The 13,214-nt window shown below is 40.0% G+C and overlaps 1 protein-coding gene across 11 annotated transcripts in view; it reads right to left on the bottom strand.

Annotated features, from left to right (window-relative positions):
* Positions 1–13,214, bottom strand: part of BPIFC (BPI fold containing family C) — a 54,674-nt gene that overhangs the window by 37,591 nt on the left and 3,869 nt on the right. For 4 of the 11 annotated variants that reach the window (XM_058741484.1, XM_058741481.1, XM_058741485.1 and 1 more), the window contains 2 exons: positions 8,300–8,400; positions 2,916–3,009 (listed from right to left, as the gene is read on the bottom strand). In XM_058741484.1, the coding sequence (XP_058597467.1) occupies positions 2,916–2,933 (18 nt within the window). In that variant the 5' untranslated portion in view covers positions 2,934–3,009; positions 8,300–8,400. Of the gene's footprint in view, positions 1–2,915; positions 3,010–3,250; positions 3,368–3,400; positions 3,942–4,018; positions 4,230–8,299; positions 8,401–13,214 lie in introns of those variants that run through there. The other 7 variants (XM_058741480.1, XM_058741482.1, XM_058741483.1 and 4 more) reach the window with 7 other exon arrangements.

Genomic DNA, 13,214 nt, shown 5'->3' with positions numbered 1-13,214 from the left:
CCCTTCATCTGGGAACTTTAAATATGAGTTATATGATGCCATTTTCTATGTAGAAAAAAAATCATTAAGCATCTGGAAATTTTCAAGCACCAAAGTGCAAATGCTTTTGTATTTTCTTGGGCACAAATGGAATTTTAAATTCCTTTCCAGCAGCAAAAATCTATTTATCTTCTTGGTTAAAGGACGTTTCTGAAATGGTCTACTTTGATGGAGATCCAGGAACTCAAAACTGCACATAGAAAAACATTTTTCCTCTGGAAATTTTATGAGTGAATGAAATTACTGGGCTATAAAAGGATAGACTGTATGTAACTTTCAGTTGAATTGTTTGTTAGGATGATAATTTATGGACAGGGGAGGGAAGGAACCTTGTCAAGCAAGGAGATGAGTCCTAAAAGGTTAAGTAATTTGGCTGACAAGTAAGGGCAGGATAAATTGCCCTAAAAGAAGGAATCCAAGATGACTTATATACCCTGCCAACTAGTTACCTATTTTTTTGGTTCTAAGGATTTGTTTCTTTCCAAGATTCAAAACCTCATTAAATTACTATACCAATGAACAGACAGAATAACACTTCTAAATTAGATGGCCCTACCATAGCAACATTTTTCTAGATATGTCCCCTGAGGCAGGGAAATAAAAGCAAAAATAAACTATTGGGACTACTTCAAAATAAAAAGCTTTTACACTGTTAAGGAAACAATCAACAAAACTAAAGGCAACTTATAGAATAGGAGAAGATATTTGCAAGTGATATATGTGATAAAGGGTTAGTATCCAAAATATATAAAGAACATATACAACTCAACACCCCAAAACCTTACAAGAATCTAATTAAAAAATGGGCAGAAGACATGAATAGACATTTCTCCAAAGAAGACATCCAGATGCCCAACCAGACACATGAAAAGATGCTCATTACTGATCATCAGGGAAATGCAAATCAAAACCACAATGAGGGGTGCCTGGGTGGCTCAGTCAGTTGAATGACTGGCTTCGGCTCAGGTCACGATCTCACGGTTTGTGAGTTCGAGCCCCGCGTCGGGCTCTGTGCTGACAGCTCAGAGCCCGGAGCCTGCTTCGAATTCTGTGTTCTCCCTCTCTCCCTGCCCCTCCCCCACTCATGCTCTGTCTCTTTCTGTCTCAGAAATAAATAAACATTAAAAAAAATTTAAAAAAAACCACCACAATGAGATATCACCCCACACCTGTCAGTATGGCTAAAATCAACAACACAAGAAACAACAAGTGTTGGCAAAGGATATGGAGAAAAAGGAACACTTGTGCACTGCTGGTAGGGATGCAAACTGGTACAGCCACTGTGGAAAAACAGTATGGAAGATCCTCAGAAAGTTAAAAATAGAATTACCATATGATCTAGTAATTGCACTACTAGATATTTACCCAAAAAATACAAAAACACTAATGCAAAGAGATACATGCACTCCTATGTTTATAACAGCATTACTTATAACAGCTAAATTATGGAACCAGCCAAGTATCCACTGATAGATGAATGGATAAAGAAGATGTGGTGTACACACACACACACACACACACTCACAATGGAATATCATTCAGCCATAAATAAGAATGAAATCTTGCCAGTTACAACAACATGAATGGAGCTAGAGAGTATAATGTTAAGGGAAATAAGTCAGTCAGAGAAAGATGAATACCAGATGATTTCAGTCATATGTGGAATTTAAGAAACAAAACAAATGAGCAAAGGAAAAAAGATTATATATATTATATAATATATATGTCATATGTACATGACAAACTAAGAAAAAGACTCTTGACTAAAGAGAACAGATTGTTACCAGAAGGGAAGTGGGTGGGGGGATGGGTGAAATAGGTGATAGGGATTAAGGAGTGCACTTGTTGTGATGAGCACTGGGTGACGTGTAGAATTGTTGAATCACTATTTATACACCTCAAACTAATATAACACTGTATGTCAACTAACTGGAATTAAAGTTAAAACTTAATAAATAAAAACACAAATATATTAGATGACCTTTGCCTAAGCCATTCTGATGACCAGAAATAAGAAAACTCCAGGACAACTTAGAAAATTCCTGAGACAGGTTGACTTACCATAAGTATTCACAGAGGGGACCTCTGACAGACTTTGGAAAAATCAGTTAAATGAGTGATAAATGAATTAAATGTAGCCTTTAAAACAAGGGAAAGGTTGAAAAATTAAGCCAATTGGTTTAAAGAAGCCTAGGCTGTCAGAATATTCCAACTTAATGGTTAAGACAAAATGAGTGTAAGGAGTCTAAACCAACAGGTATTGAATATGGGCAGAACTGGGGACTAATTTCAAGGGATTCAGCCAACACATCTGATTTTACCAAGATCTCTAATGACAAGGCCTTGAAAATTTACTTAGTCTTCCCCAAACTCTATACTTAACACAAACAGGTTAAACAATTCGGGCAAGTGGGAGTGTCCTTTGCTCTGGCAAGATGTAGGTCACTGATGTGGTTTAAGACCTGGCCCCAAAGCACAGAGATCACAGCAATTCCTTACTCCTACATCCGCACTAGTTCAGAGGTAAGCTAGAATTTTCTGCCACTGAGCTGGGTTCCTCACTGAAATGAAGGCATAAGTAAGTCCAGACGATTGAGCGACCATCTTAATACAACATTGCTGAATGATGCAAAACTAAGTTTATCCTCCAAACAAGCTCTCTTTTCTTTCTTAGGCCTATTCATAGTCTTCTGGGGGAGGCATGAGTGACAGGAAAACAAACACAAAACAGAAAAACCTAGGCAGACAGTAAGGACTCAGGCTATGTGACAGCTGACTGTCCAAGGTGTTCTACCAGATCCGGGGCATCTCCATTAAGAGGGTAATCCCTGTTGGGAGATGTTGTGCTGGCAGAGAAGTTTGTTCATGATTCTTACCTCAAGTGGAGGAAGCATCCAACGCTGGGGAGCACCTTTGATTCCTTCTGCCTTTGAAGCTATGTGTTCTCCACTTGAGCCTTGAACTCAGCTGCTGAAAAGACAAGATAATTAAGTCTGAATCATCTAGTGGTGGATTTTTTAAACTGCCTCTTTCAAAATGTAATGTATAATTGCTACACTTCAATTGCCCAATAACATGAATGAACACTACAGCCTCTACCTAGATGAGTAGACAATGCCACCCATGCAATGATTACCCCCTGCCAACACACACACACACACACACACACACACACACACACACACACATGAAATTATTACGACTACATTACCAGAATGATTAAGTTGAGACTTCCAGGATACTGGAAAAGGTGTCAAATTGTTTTGAATTGGAAGAGGAAGAATTTTCCTCTCTGGGAAAATAAGCCAGTTTCTCCTGGTCAGGGTCCCTGCAGTGGGTGGCCCCTCACTGCTCACAATACCTTTTGGACTTTTGGTGGATCAGATTCAGTCTGACAGCATGAGGCTTGGTAACCGGGCTGATCTAGTTACCACCTTTATCTTGCAGGGTAGGAGCACAGATGATATCTCTAAGTGTCTGTTCCTTTTCAGGTTGTTAGTGCCTTCCGCTCCCAGCATTCCTTTGAGGTAGGTTGGGTGGGTGCAGCCACCACCATGTGACTTCACATCTGTAGGTTCTAAACCTCGTCTGTACTCCCATCCCCATATTTTACTCATTACATTTTACATGGCCAGGGAATCTGCTTGTATAAAGTGTCTAACATCTTACTTACAGTTTTCAGGGTAAGATACAGTGACCAAACTGCCGTCGTTCCCCAGGATGCAGGGTTTTCCGTACGAAAACCAGGGCAGTCTTGGGAAAACCGAGGAGATTGGGAACCCTAATAAGAACAGGCACGTTTCCAGGTTTCTCATCTAGTGTGCCTCCAGTTACATTTGCCTTTTTAACTTGCGTTTCCTTAGGGACAAAATGGGAGTAAGAATAGTATCTACCTTGATAGGTTCTGGTGAAAAAAAGTGCTGTCAGCCATCAGTCTGTTTGGGCTGCTACAGTGTATGAACAGAAATGTATTGCTCACAGTTCTGGAGGCTGGGAAGTCCAAGATTAAGGAGCCAGCACGATCACATCTTCCTGGTTCACAGCCAGCACCTTCTGCCAATGTCCTCACGCAGTGGAAGGAGGCGGGGATCTCTCTGGAGCCTCTTTTATGAGGCATTAATCCCATTCGTCAGGGTTCCACCTTCATGACTTGAGCACCTCACAAAATCTCCACCTACAGATACTATCACCTTCGGGGACTAGCATTTCAACATATGAACTTTGGAGGGACACAAACATTCAGACCATAGCAATAAGCCGTAAGAATTTGCTCTTAAAATGGTAAAGTGCTGTAAAATTTTATTTATTAGTATGTGGCCTTATCAATGGTGATACAAGCCCGAAGACATTTTCCTCATAGAATCTTTTATTGTCTGTCATCACAGATTCCATGCATTAAATTCACAAATATTGGGCACCTACGGTGTGCAAAGATCTCTTCAGTAAAAAAGACAGAATCTCTGTCCATGTGGAGTTTATTAGATGAAGACACAAAATAAATAAGTAAACAAAATAAAAATGTATACATTGTGACATGTGCTATGAAGGAAATAGGGAATGTGGTTGTCTTGTAATTGGTAGGGTGATGTCACTGGTGGAGGCATGTTTACTCTGCAAGATGGTCCAGGAGGGCTTCTCTGAGGAGGTATATTTGAGCTGAGATCTAAGCACAAGAAGCCAGGTGGGCAAAGCACAGAAGGGAATGGGTGGAGGGAACAGCAAAGGTGGGCTGTGCGTCTGTGACGTAGGAAGGGCAGAAATACTGGACATCCGAACAGCGGTGTCACGTGGGGAGTTGGAGTTTGGGGAAAGGTCTGCTGGAAATAACGAATTTCTAAGTCATCATCCTAGAGGCGAAGTGAAAGCCACAGAAGTGGACAGGTGCATGTGAGAGGCGGTTTCCCGTGGTGCATGTGCTACTGGAGGGATGTGGGATCATCTCAGGAGCTGGAAACTTAAACACTTGAAATTTTATTGTGATTGTTTTTAGCATATGAGGAAAAAGAATACAAAAGTAGACATGGGAGAAGAGGAGTGACATCACACATCACATGGAAAACGATTCATATTTCTGTCCTTTCCTCAGAATCTTCCCTGGGTGTCAGTGCCTGTTTCTCCTCTTTCTCTCTCTCTTCCCTCACGGTCCCAGGTTTCCTCCCATCTCTCCTGCCCAGAGCGGCTGCCTGCCTTCACCTTCATCCCCTGCTGCCCCATTCTTTTTCTGTCGCAAAGATCCCCAGTCCACTCGGCCTCCTATGTGCCTCTCCTGTCCATTAACCAGCTGCACAGGATCTGCTAGACTTACAGGAAAGCTGAACGTTGTAAAACAGCAGTACTTTTCCTGACGCAAGTATTAATTTTTCCTTTTGTCCTAGAAGATCTGGTGGAAACCTGAGTCACTGTTGTGTATTCTGGGGCATCTGGTGCAGGATTTGAGGAGAGTTTTCTGGAAGGGTGGCCTGGAGAAAGTGAACCAGGGGTCTCTGTCCTGCAGTGCTCCAGGGCTCTCGCCTTACAGGGACCTGCCCTGCCCACCCCACCCGGCACCCCGGACAACGTACTCCACTTGTCTGGGTCTCCACCATCCTGTGTACAAGTGGAGACCATGCTTACACTTCAGAGTCGCTGAGGCAATTAAGCTGATTGAGCTAGCACATAGTTTTTCATACAGTGTTAATAAGATGCGTTACTACTATATTTTCTCTTTTTTATTTTAAATTAATAATTTAAAAGATATTTTAAACAACTTTTGAGAAACATACAAAGTTGGGGTGCCTGGCTGCCTCAGTCAGTAGAACGTGAGACTCTTGATCTTGGGGTTGTGAGTTCAAACCTCACATTAGGTGTGGAGCCTACTTTAAAAAAAACATACAAAGTTTAGTTTCTATGGTATTTATTTTTTACATTTACTCTCTATTTGGAAATGAGTATGTTTTCCGTTTATATAGCTTCCCCTTTTAAACAAATGTACATATAGTTTAAGAAGTGGGTTGATTTATGGGGAAAACGAAATAATGGTGCAACTCAGGTGGGACATGGAATAATGCTAGAAAAGGAGGCTCTAATAATTCAAGTTTAGGAAACAAAGATGGAAGAAGAGAGTGCAGCTAGTGTGTTTTATTTTATTTGGAAGGGACCTGGGAAGTCAGCTCAGTTAGCCTCCTTTCTGCTAAAGGAGTTGCTTTAGGGTAAATTTGCTGAATTTGTCATCATGACAAAGCCAGTAGCACTGTGCCCAGTTTCATTATTTATTTTAGTTTTTCAGATTTAACTGAAAATTTGCTGGGAAATCCTGATTATCCAGCCTACCCACGATGGCAATCTAGAAGGTAAGATTAATTATTTCACTTACTAATGGCTGACTGCTGTTAGTCTCTACAGATCAAGGGATGCTTTTAATTAAAACTCCAAAGAAACATTATAATTAACTAGGTAGAATAATTGTTCATTAAAGAAAGAGGTCAAGATGTTAGTGTTCCTTAACAGTGTTAAGGAACTGAGCATCCTGCTTCTTAGAATGTCCACGCTATTCCCATATAGAAAAAAGCTATCTGAATACCAGACTTCATTTGAGCTTGGAAGACAAATCATATTATTCTTGCAGGAGAGAAAAGTGAGAGGGGTAGGGATCATCTGTATATGGGGTTGGGGGGGGGGGTGTGCCAACATTCTGTATTGGTGAAATCTGGTTAAAAGGACACCCTGAAGAAGGAATAGGAGGTAGGAAAAAATAAGAGCTAACATCTATTTTTTGTTATGCTCTGGGCACCAACCATATATTACCTCATTAAATCCCCACCAAGACTGTATGAGGTACTAATATTATCTAAATTTTATAGATGAGGAAACTAAGAGGTTAAGTATATGCCTAAGCTTAGGTGTCACAGTTAAGGCTGTAGAGCCAGGACTCAGGACCCAGTTGTCCTACCTCCCGGAGTCTGTTCTCTTAACCACTATGCCAAACTGCTTCTTCAGGAAGTGGTTAAAGGGCAGCCCACAGCCCAGGGGATGTGGAAGGTGAGGAGAGAGAAGGATGCTGTTGCTAGTTAATACATCTGCTTTTCCAAGTTGCTAACTGAATCTGTGACAGTGACACAGATACATGTGTTTGTTTGAAGTTGCTAGCCTATTACTGACCAGAGGAAGCTGTCTGGAATTTGTGTGGCTCTCAAGAGAGATCAGTGACCCTACAGTTCACCCTGGAAGGGCTGAGGAGACATCTGGCAGAATCATCTTATCACTTGGAAGCATCTCCCCCTCTCTTCCCAGATCTGTTCCAGGCCACCCTCTCCTGATGCCTGTGGTGACTGATCTATCTAGACCATGGCCCTCCCACCAGTCACATTCTGGAATGGTTTATGGCACTATCTCCCTCCTGGTTTTGAAAAATAAACAAATCCACTTACCCACTTACCTCTACTTATTATCAGTTGTGTGAAAGGGAACTACATTTTATTATTTGCGGTTCAAAGTGAATTTAAATTCATGTTAAATTTGAAATGTACATACATGACCCTTATGAGACATGAGGGATATTGTGGAACCAAGCACTCATGATAGTGTAATACAACTTTGAAATGTCTGAGAAACATCAGTGTGAGCCCACATCACACAGACAAGGGTTTCTCCACCTTAGTGCTATTGACATTTTGGGCCATACAATTCTTTCATGTGGGGGCTGTCCTGTGTGCTGTGGGACATATAACAGCATCCCTGGCCTCTGCCCTGATGTTAGTAGCACCATTTTCTCCTACCTTAGTTGTGACCAAAATATCTCCAGTCTATACCTGTCTAATGTCCTTGGACAACCTTGGTTGAGAATCAAGAAAATAAAGTATATTCAAGTATTCTATCTAGCCCTTGCTATAGAACATGGCTCCTCTTGAGGGCCAGATTCTAATATTCCTAATAATATTATTCTTAATTATCCAAAACATATTTGAAAACATTCTCTTGGTGACAGAGGTGACAGATTCAAACAAGACTGAAGTTTACATAGCAAATGGTGAAAATCCTTGGGGCTCCTCCCATCCCTTATCCCTGTCTTTTGTATGCTTCCTTCTAGTTTGCTTTCCAAGAATATTTTTATATTTTTATTTTGTTTCTTTCAACAGATTCCATATATCTTAATTTGGTCCTTGGATAGGGTTTTAATCATCTTAACAGCTTCTGAAGATGCTTTTTCTAGCTTGCATGGTCCAAATTTCATCTCACAACACTTATTTAAGGTCCATTTCAATTTCTTACCAAGCACACCTACCTCAAAGTGCTTCGTACTGTTAAGACAACCCAAAACAACCACAGCAAGATCACATGGTCCAGACCAGTGGTTCCCAAAGTGTAGTTTCACAGCAGCACCACCTGGAAATCATTAGAAATGCAAACTCTCAAGCCCTTCTCCAGACCTACTAAATTAGAAACTGTGCAAATTAAAGCTCAAGATTCTGGAAAATGTATTGGATTTGTAAGTAAACACTCAAACTAAGCCCAATCTGGCATTCTCAGGTAGAGACAGAATGAAGATCATACTTTCCAAACAGATATACCAAGAACTCAGAGATAAGCATGAATATCTTTATACCATTTTAAATTTTGCTTAACCGGGCCTAACAATGGAGGTGGGGACTGGATGTTGTTGAAGATGGATAAAACCTGCCTTGTCCTCTTAAGAAACTCATAACCCAAGACTAGAGAAAGCCTGATATGCAAATAATTGCACTGTAATATGATGGATAACATTCAAAAGTATGTTCCAAGTGCTCTTGGAGCAAAAGGAAGGAGCAACACACTTTTCTTTGAAGAAGGTATTCCGGGTAGAAGGATCAGCATGTGCAAAATCACAGAGGCATACAAACTTACTTGTGGGAGAGGATGTAAAGTGGGGGGCCAGGGGGGATGTATTTTGGATTAGTGCAGTGTGAATAGGGATCATTGGGAAGATTGAAGAAAGTGGTTTCCAGCTGGACTATGAAGGGTTTTTATCATGCAAAGAAATTTGATTTATATTTGGGAAACTAAAGGAAACTCAACAATAAGAAAAATATAATTAAAAATTGGACAAGACATATATGAAAAGCCCACAGCTGATATCATGCTAAATGGGGAAAAACTGAGAGCTTTCCCCCTGAAATCAGGAATATGACAGGGATGTCCACTCTCACCAGTGTTGTTTAACATAGTGTTGGAAGTCCTAGCCTTAGCAATCGGACAACAAAATGAAATAAAAGGCATCCAGATTGGCAAAGAAGTCAAACTTTAACTTTTTGCAGATGACAAGATACTCTACATGGAAAACCTTAAAGACTTTACCAAAAAGCTGCTAGAACGGACACATAAATTCAGCAAAGTTGCAGGATACAAAATCAATGTACAGAAATTGGTTGCATTTCTATACATCAATAATGAAGCAACAGAAAGAGAAATCAAGAAATCGATCCCATTTACAATTGCACCAAGAACCATAAAATACCTAGGAATAAACCTAACCAAAGATGTAAAAGATCTATATGCTGAAAACTATAGGAAACTTGTGAAAATAAATTGAAGAAGACACAAAGAAATAGAAAAACATTCCATGCTCATGGATTAGAAGAACAAATATTGTTAAAACGTCAATACTACCCAAAACAATCTACATATTCAATGCAATCCCAATCAAAATTGCACCAGCATTCTTCTCAAAGCTAGAACAAACAATCCTAAAATTTGTATGGAACCACAAAAGACCCTGAACAGCCAAAGTAATATTGAAAAAGAAAACCAAAGTGGGAGGCATCACAATCCCGGACTTTAGCTTCTACTACAAAGCTGTAATCATCCAGACGGTATGGTATTAGCACAAAAACAAACACAGACTAATGGAATAAAATAGAGAACCCAGAAGTGGACCCACGAATGTATGGTTAACTAATATTTGACAAAGCAGGGAAGAATATCCAATGGAAAAAAGACAGTCTCTTTAGCAAATGGTGCTGGGAGAACTGGACAGCAACATGCAGAAAAATGAACCTGGACCACTTTCTTACACCATACACAAAAATAAACTCAAAATGGATGAAAGACCTAAATGTGAGACAGGAAACCATCAAAATCCTAGAGGAGAAAGCAGGCAAAAACTTCTTTGACCTTGGCCACAGCAATTTCTTGCTTAACATATCTCCAAAGGCAAGAGAAATAAAAGCAAAAATGAACCATTGAAACCTTGTCAAGATAGAAAGCTTCTGCACTGTAAAGGAAACAATCAACAAAACTAAAAGGCAACCGATGGAATGGGAGAAGATATTTGCAAATGACATATTGGATAAAGGGTTAGTATCCAAAATCTATAAAGAACTTACCAAACTTAACAACACCTGAAAAACAAATAATCCAGTGAAGAAATGGGCAGAAGACATGAATAGACACTTTTCCAAAGAAGACATCCAGACAGCCAACAGACACATGAAAAGATGTTCAGTATCACTTATCATAAGGGAAATACAAATCAAAACCACATTGAGATACCACCTCACACCAGTCAGAGTGGCTAAAGTTAACAACTCAGAAAACAACAAATGCTGGTGAGGATGTGGAGAAATGGGAACACTCTTGCACTGCTAGTGGGAGTGCAAACTGGTGCACCTGCTCTAGAAAATAGTGTGGGGGTTCCTCAAAAAATTAAAAATAGAACTACCCTATGATCCAGCAATAGCACTACTAGGAATTTATCCAAAGGATACAGGGGTGCTGATTCATAGGGGCACATGTACCCCAATGTTTATAGCAGTGCTTTCAACAACAGCCAAATTATGGAAAGAGCCCAGATGTCCATCAACTAATGAATGGATAAAGAAGATGTGGTTTATATATACAATGGAATGAGAAAGAATGAGAAAGAATAAAATCCTACTATTTGCAATAATGTGGATGGAACTGGAGGGTATTATGCTAAGTGAAATAAGTCAGAGAAAGACAGGTATCATATGTTTTCACTCATATGTGGAAATTGAGAAACTTAACAGAAGACCATGGGGGAAGGCAAGGGGAAAAAACAGTTTCAAACAGAGAGGGAGGGAGGCAAACCATAAGAGACTCTTAAATACAGAGAACAAACTCAGGGTTGATGGAGGGAGGCAGGGGAGAGGGGAAAATGGGTGACGGGCATTGATGAGGGCACTTGTTGGGATGAGCACTGGGTATTGTATGTAAGAGATGAATCATGGGAATCTACCCCCAAAACCAACAGCACACTGTATACACTGTATGTTAGCCAACTTGACAATAAATTACATTTTAAAAAGTGGGCAAGAGAGCTGAAAACACCTCACTGAAGATGTATTGATGGCAAATAAACATACAGAAAGATGCTCAGCATTATCAGGAATTGCAAAATCAAGCAACAAGACACCATCTGTTAAAATGGCTAAAATGAAAAACAACCTGACAATACAAATTAATGCAAGTCTCATTCACTGCTAATGGGAATACAAAGTGGTACAGCCACTTTGGAAAACAGTTTGGCACTTTCCTGCAAAATTAAACCTAGTCTTGCCATATGATCCAGCAATGGTGTTCCTGGGTGTTTATCCAACTGATTTGAAAATTTAGGTCCACATAAAAGCCTGCACAAACACAAATATTTATAGAAGTTTTGTTCACAATTGCTCCAAACTAGGAGCAACCAGTTTATCAATAGGTGAATGGATAAACTATAATACAACCATACAGTGGAATGTTATTCAGCATGAAAAAGAAATAAGCTATGAAGCCAAAAAAGACATGGATTAATCTTAAACACATATTGTTAAGTAAAAGAAGCCAGTCATGAAGCCAGAAAATTCTATCCACATTCTGATTCCAATTACATGTCATTCTGGAAAAGGCAAAAGTAAAGTGATGGTAAAGAGACCCGTAATTGCCAGAGGTTTGGTGGCGGGGGGGAGGGGCACGTAAGAGTGGTGGTGAAGTAAGTTGAAGCACAGGGGATGTTTCAGGTTGGTGAAACAAGACATTACGCATTTGTCAAAACTGATAAAACTTTACGGGTCAAAGAGTAAATCTTAATGTATGTAAACTTAAAAAAAAATCACGTAGGAGATTGAGAGGTCCATGACAGAATGCAGAATGTGAGAAAAGAATCTAAATGTATTATAAATGTATGAAACAACCTTGCTGAATGGGATTGGGGAACAAGATGGTGACCTGGGTCAGTTTGGGAAAGAATGGAGTCTGTAAGACGAAGGGCTACACGCACTGTTGATGAAGCATTGTACTGCAGTTGACAAGTCTGTTTTTGACAAGGGTATGGGTTAAGAACTGTGAAACTGCTAGATACTGGAAACGAATGATTAAATAAATGGATGGTGGATGGGGTGGAGCTAGAGTTGTCACAGTTGGATTGGGAATTTACAGACAAAGCAAAGAAGGTGACCAGAATGATCATGTGGCAATGGATTAGAGTTGGCAACATGAGAATGAACTCATGCTCAGCTTCATACATAGATATAGATGGTTATGTATGGAAAATGTACATATACATATCTCTCAGATGTGTCAGCTGAGAAGGCTTAGAAGCAATAATACCCCAACAGCAATGAGCACACCTAGCACCCAGATATTGGTTTCTTTTTTTTTTTTTTTAATTTTTTAATGTTTATTTTTGACAGAGAGACAGAGAGAGAGAGAGCGAGCATGAGTAGGGGAGGGGCAAAGAGAGAGAGACACGCACACAGAACCCGAAACAGGCTCCAGGCTCCCAGCTGTCAGCACAGAGCCTGACGCGGGGCTTGAACTCACAGACAGTGAGATCGTGACCTGAGCTGAAGTCGGACACTCAACAGACTGAGCCACCCAGGCGCCCCCCAGATATTGGTTTCTAATACCACTCTTCAGTAAAAGGAACTGGGGCACTGTGGAAAAATGGCTGATTCTAAGGTTGGGGCAGGAAATATACAAAATTGTCCTAAAGCATCTTATAGTAACAGAAAATAAGAAAGTGCTCAAAACCAGAAAAAAAAGAAAACACAGAAGAAGTGAACAAAAATCCACAGTGATATCAAATGGATACAGTAGCCAACTGAAAGATGTCCCAGTGGTCAAAGCCAGAACAATTTGAGCAAAAACAGATAAATGAAGTAGTATTAGATTATAAGCCAAAGAATAAAAGAAATGTAACTCCACACTGATATAAATAAAGG

Source organism: Neofelis nebulosa, chromosome 8, assembly GCF_028018385.1.
Source record: "Neofelis nebulosa isolate mNeoNeb1 chromosome 8, mNeoNeb1.pri, whole genome shotgun sequence".
Taxonomy (NCBI): Eukaryota; Metazoa; Chordata; class Mammalia; order Carnivora; family Felidae; genus Neofelis; species Neofelis nebulosa.
The sequence above is the reverse complement of the archived record's forward strand: the minus strand, read 5'-3'. Positions and strand labels throughout refer to the sequence as shown.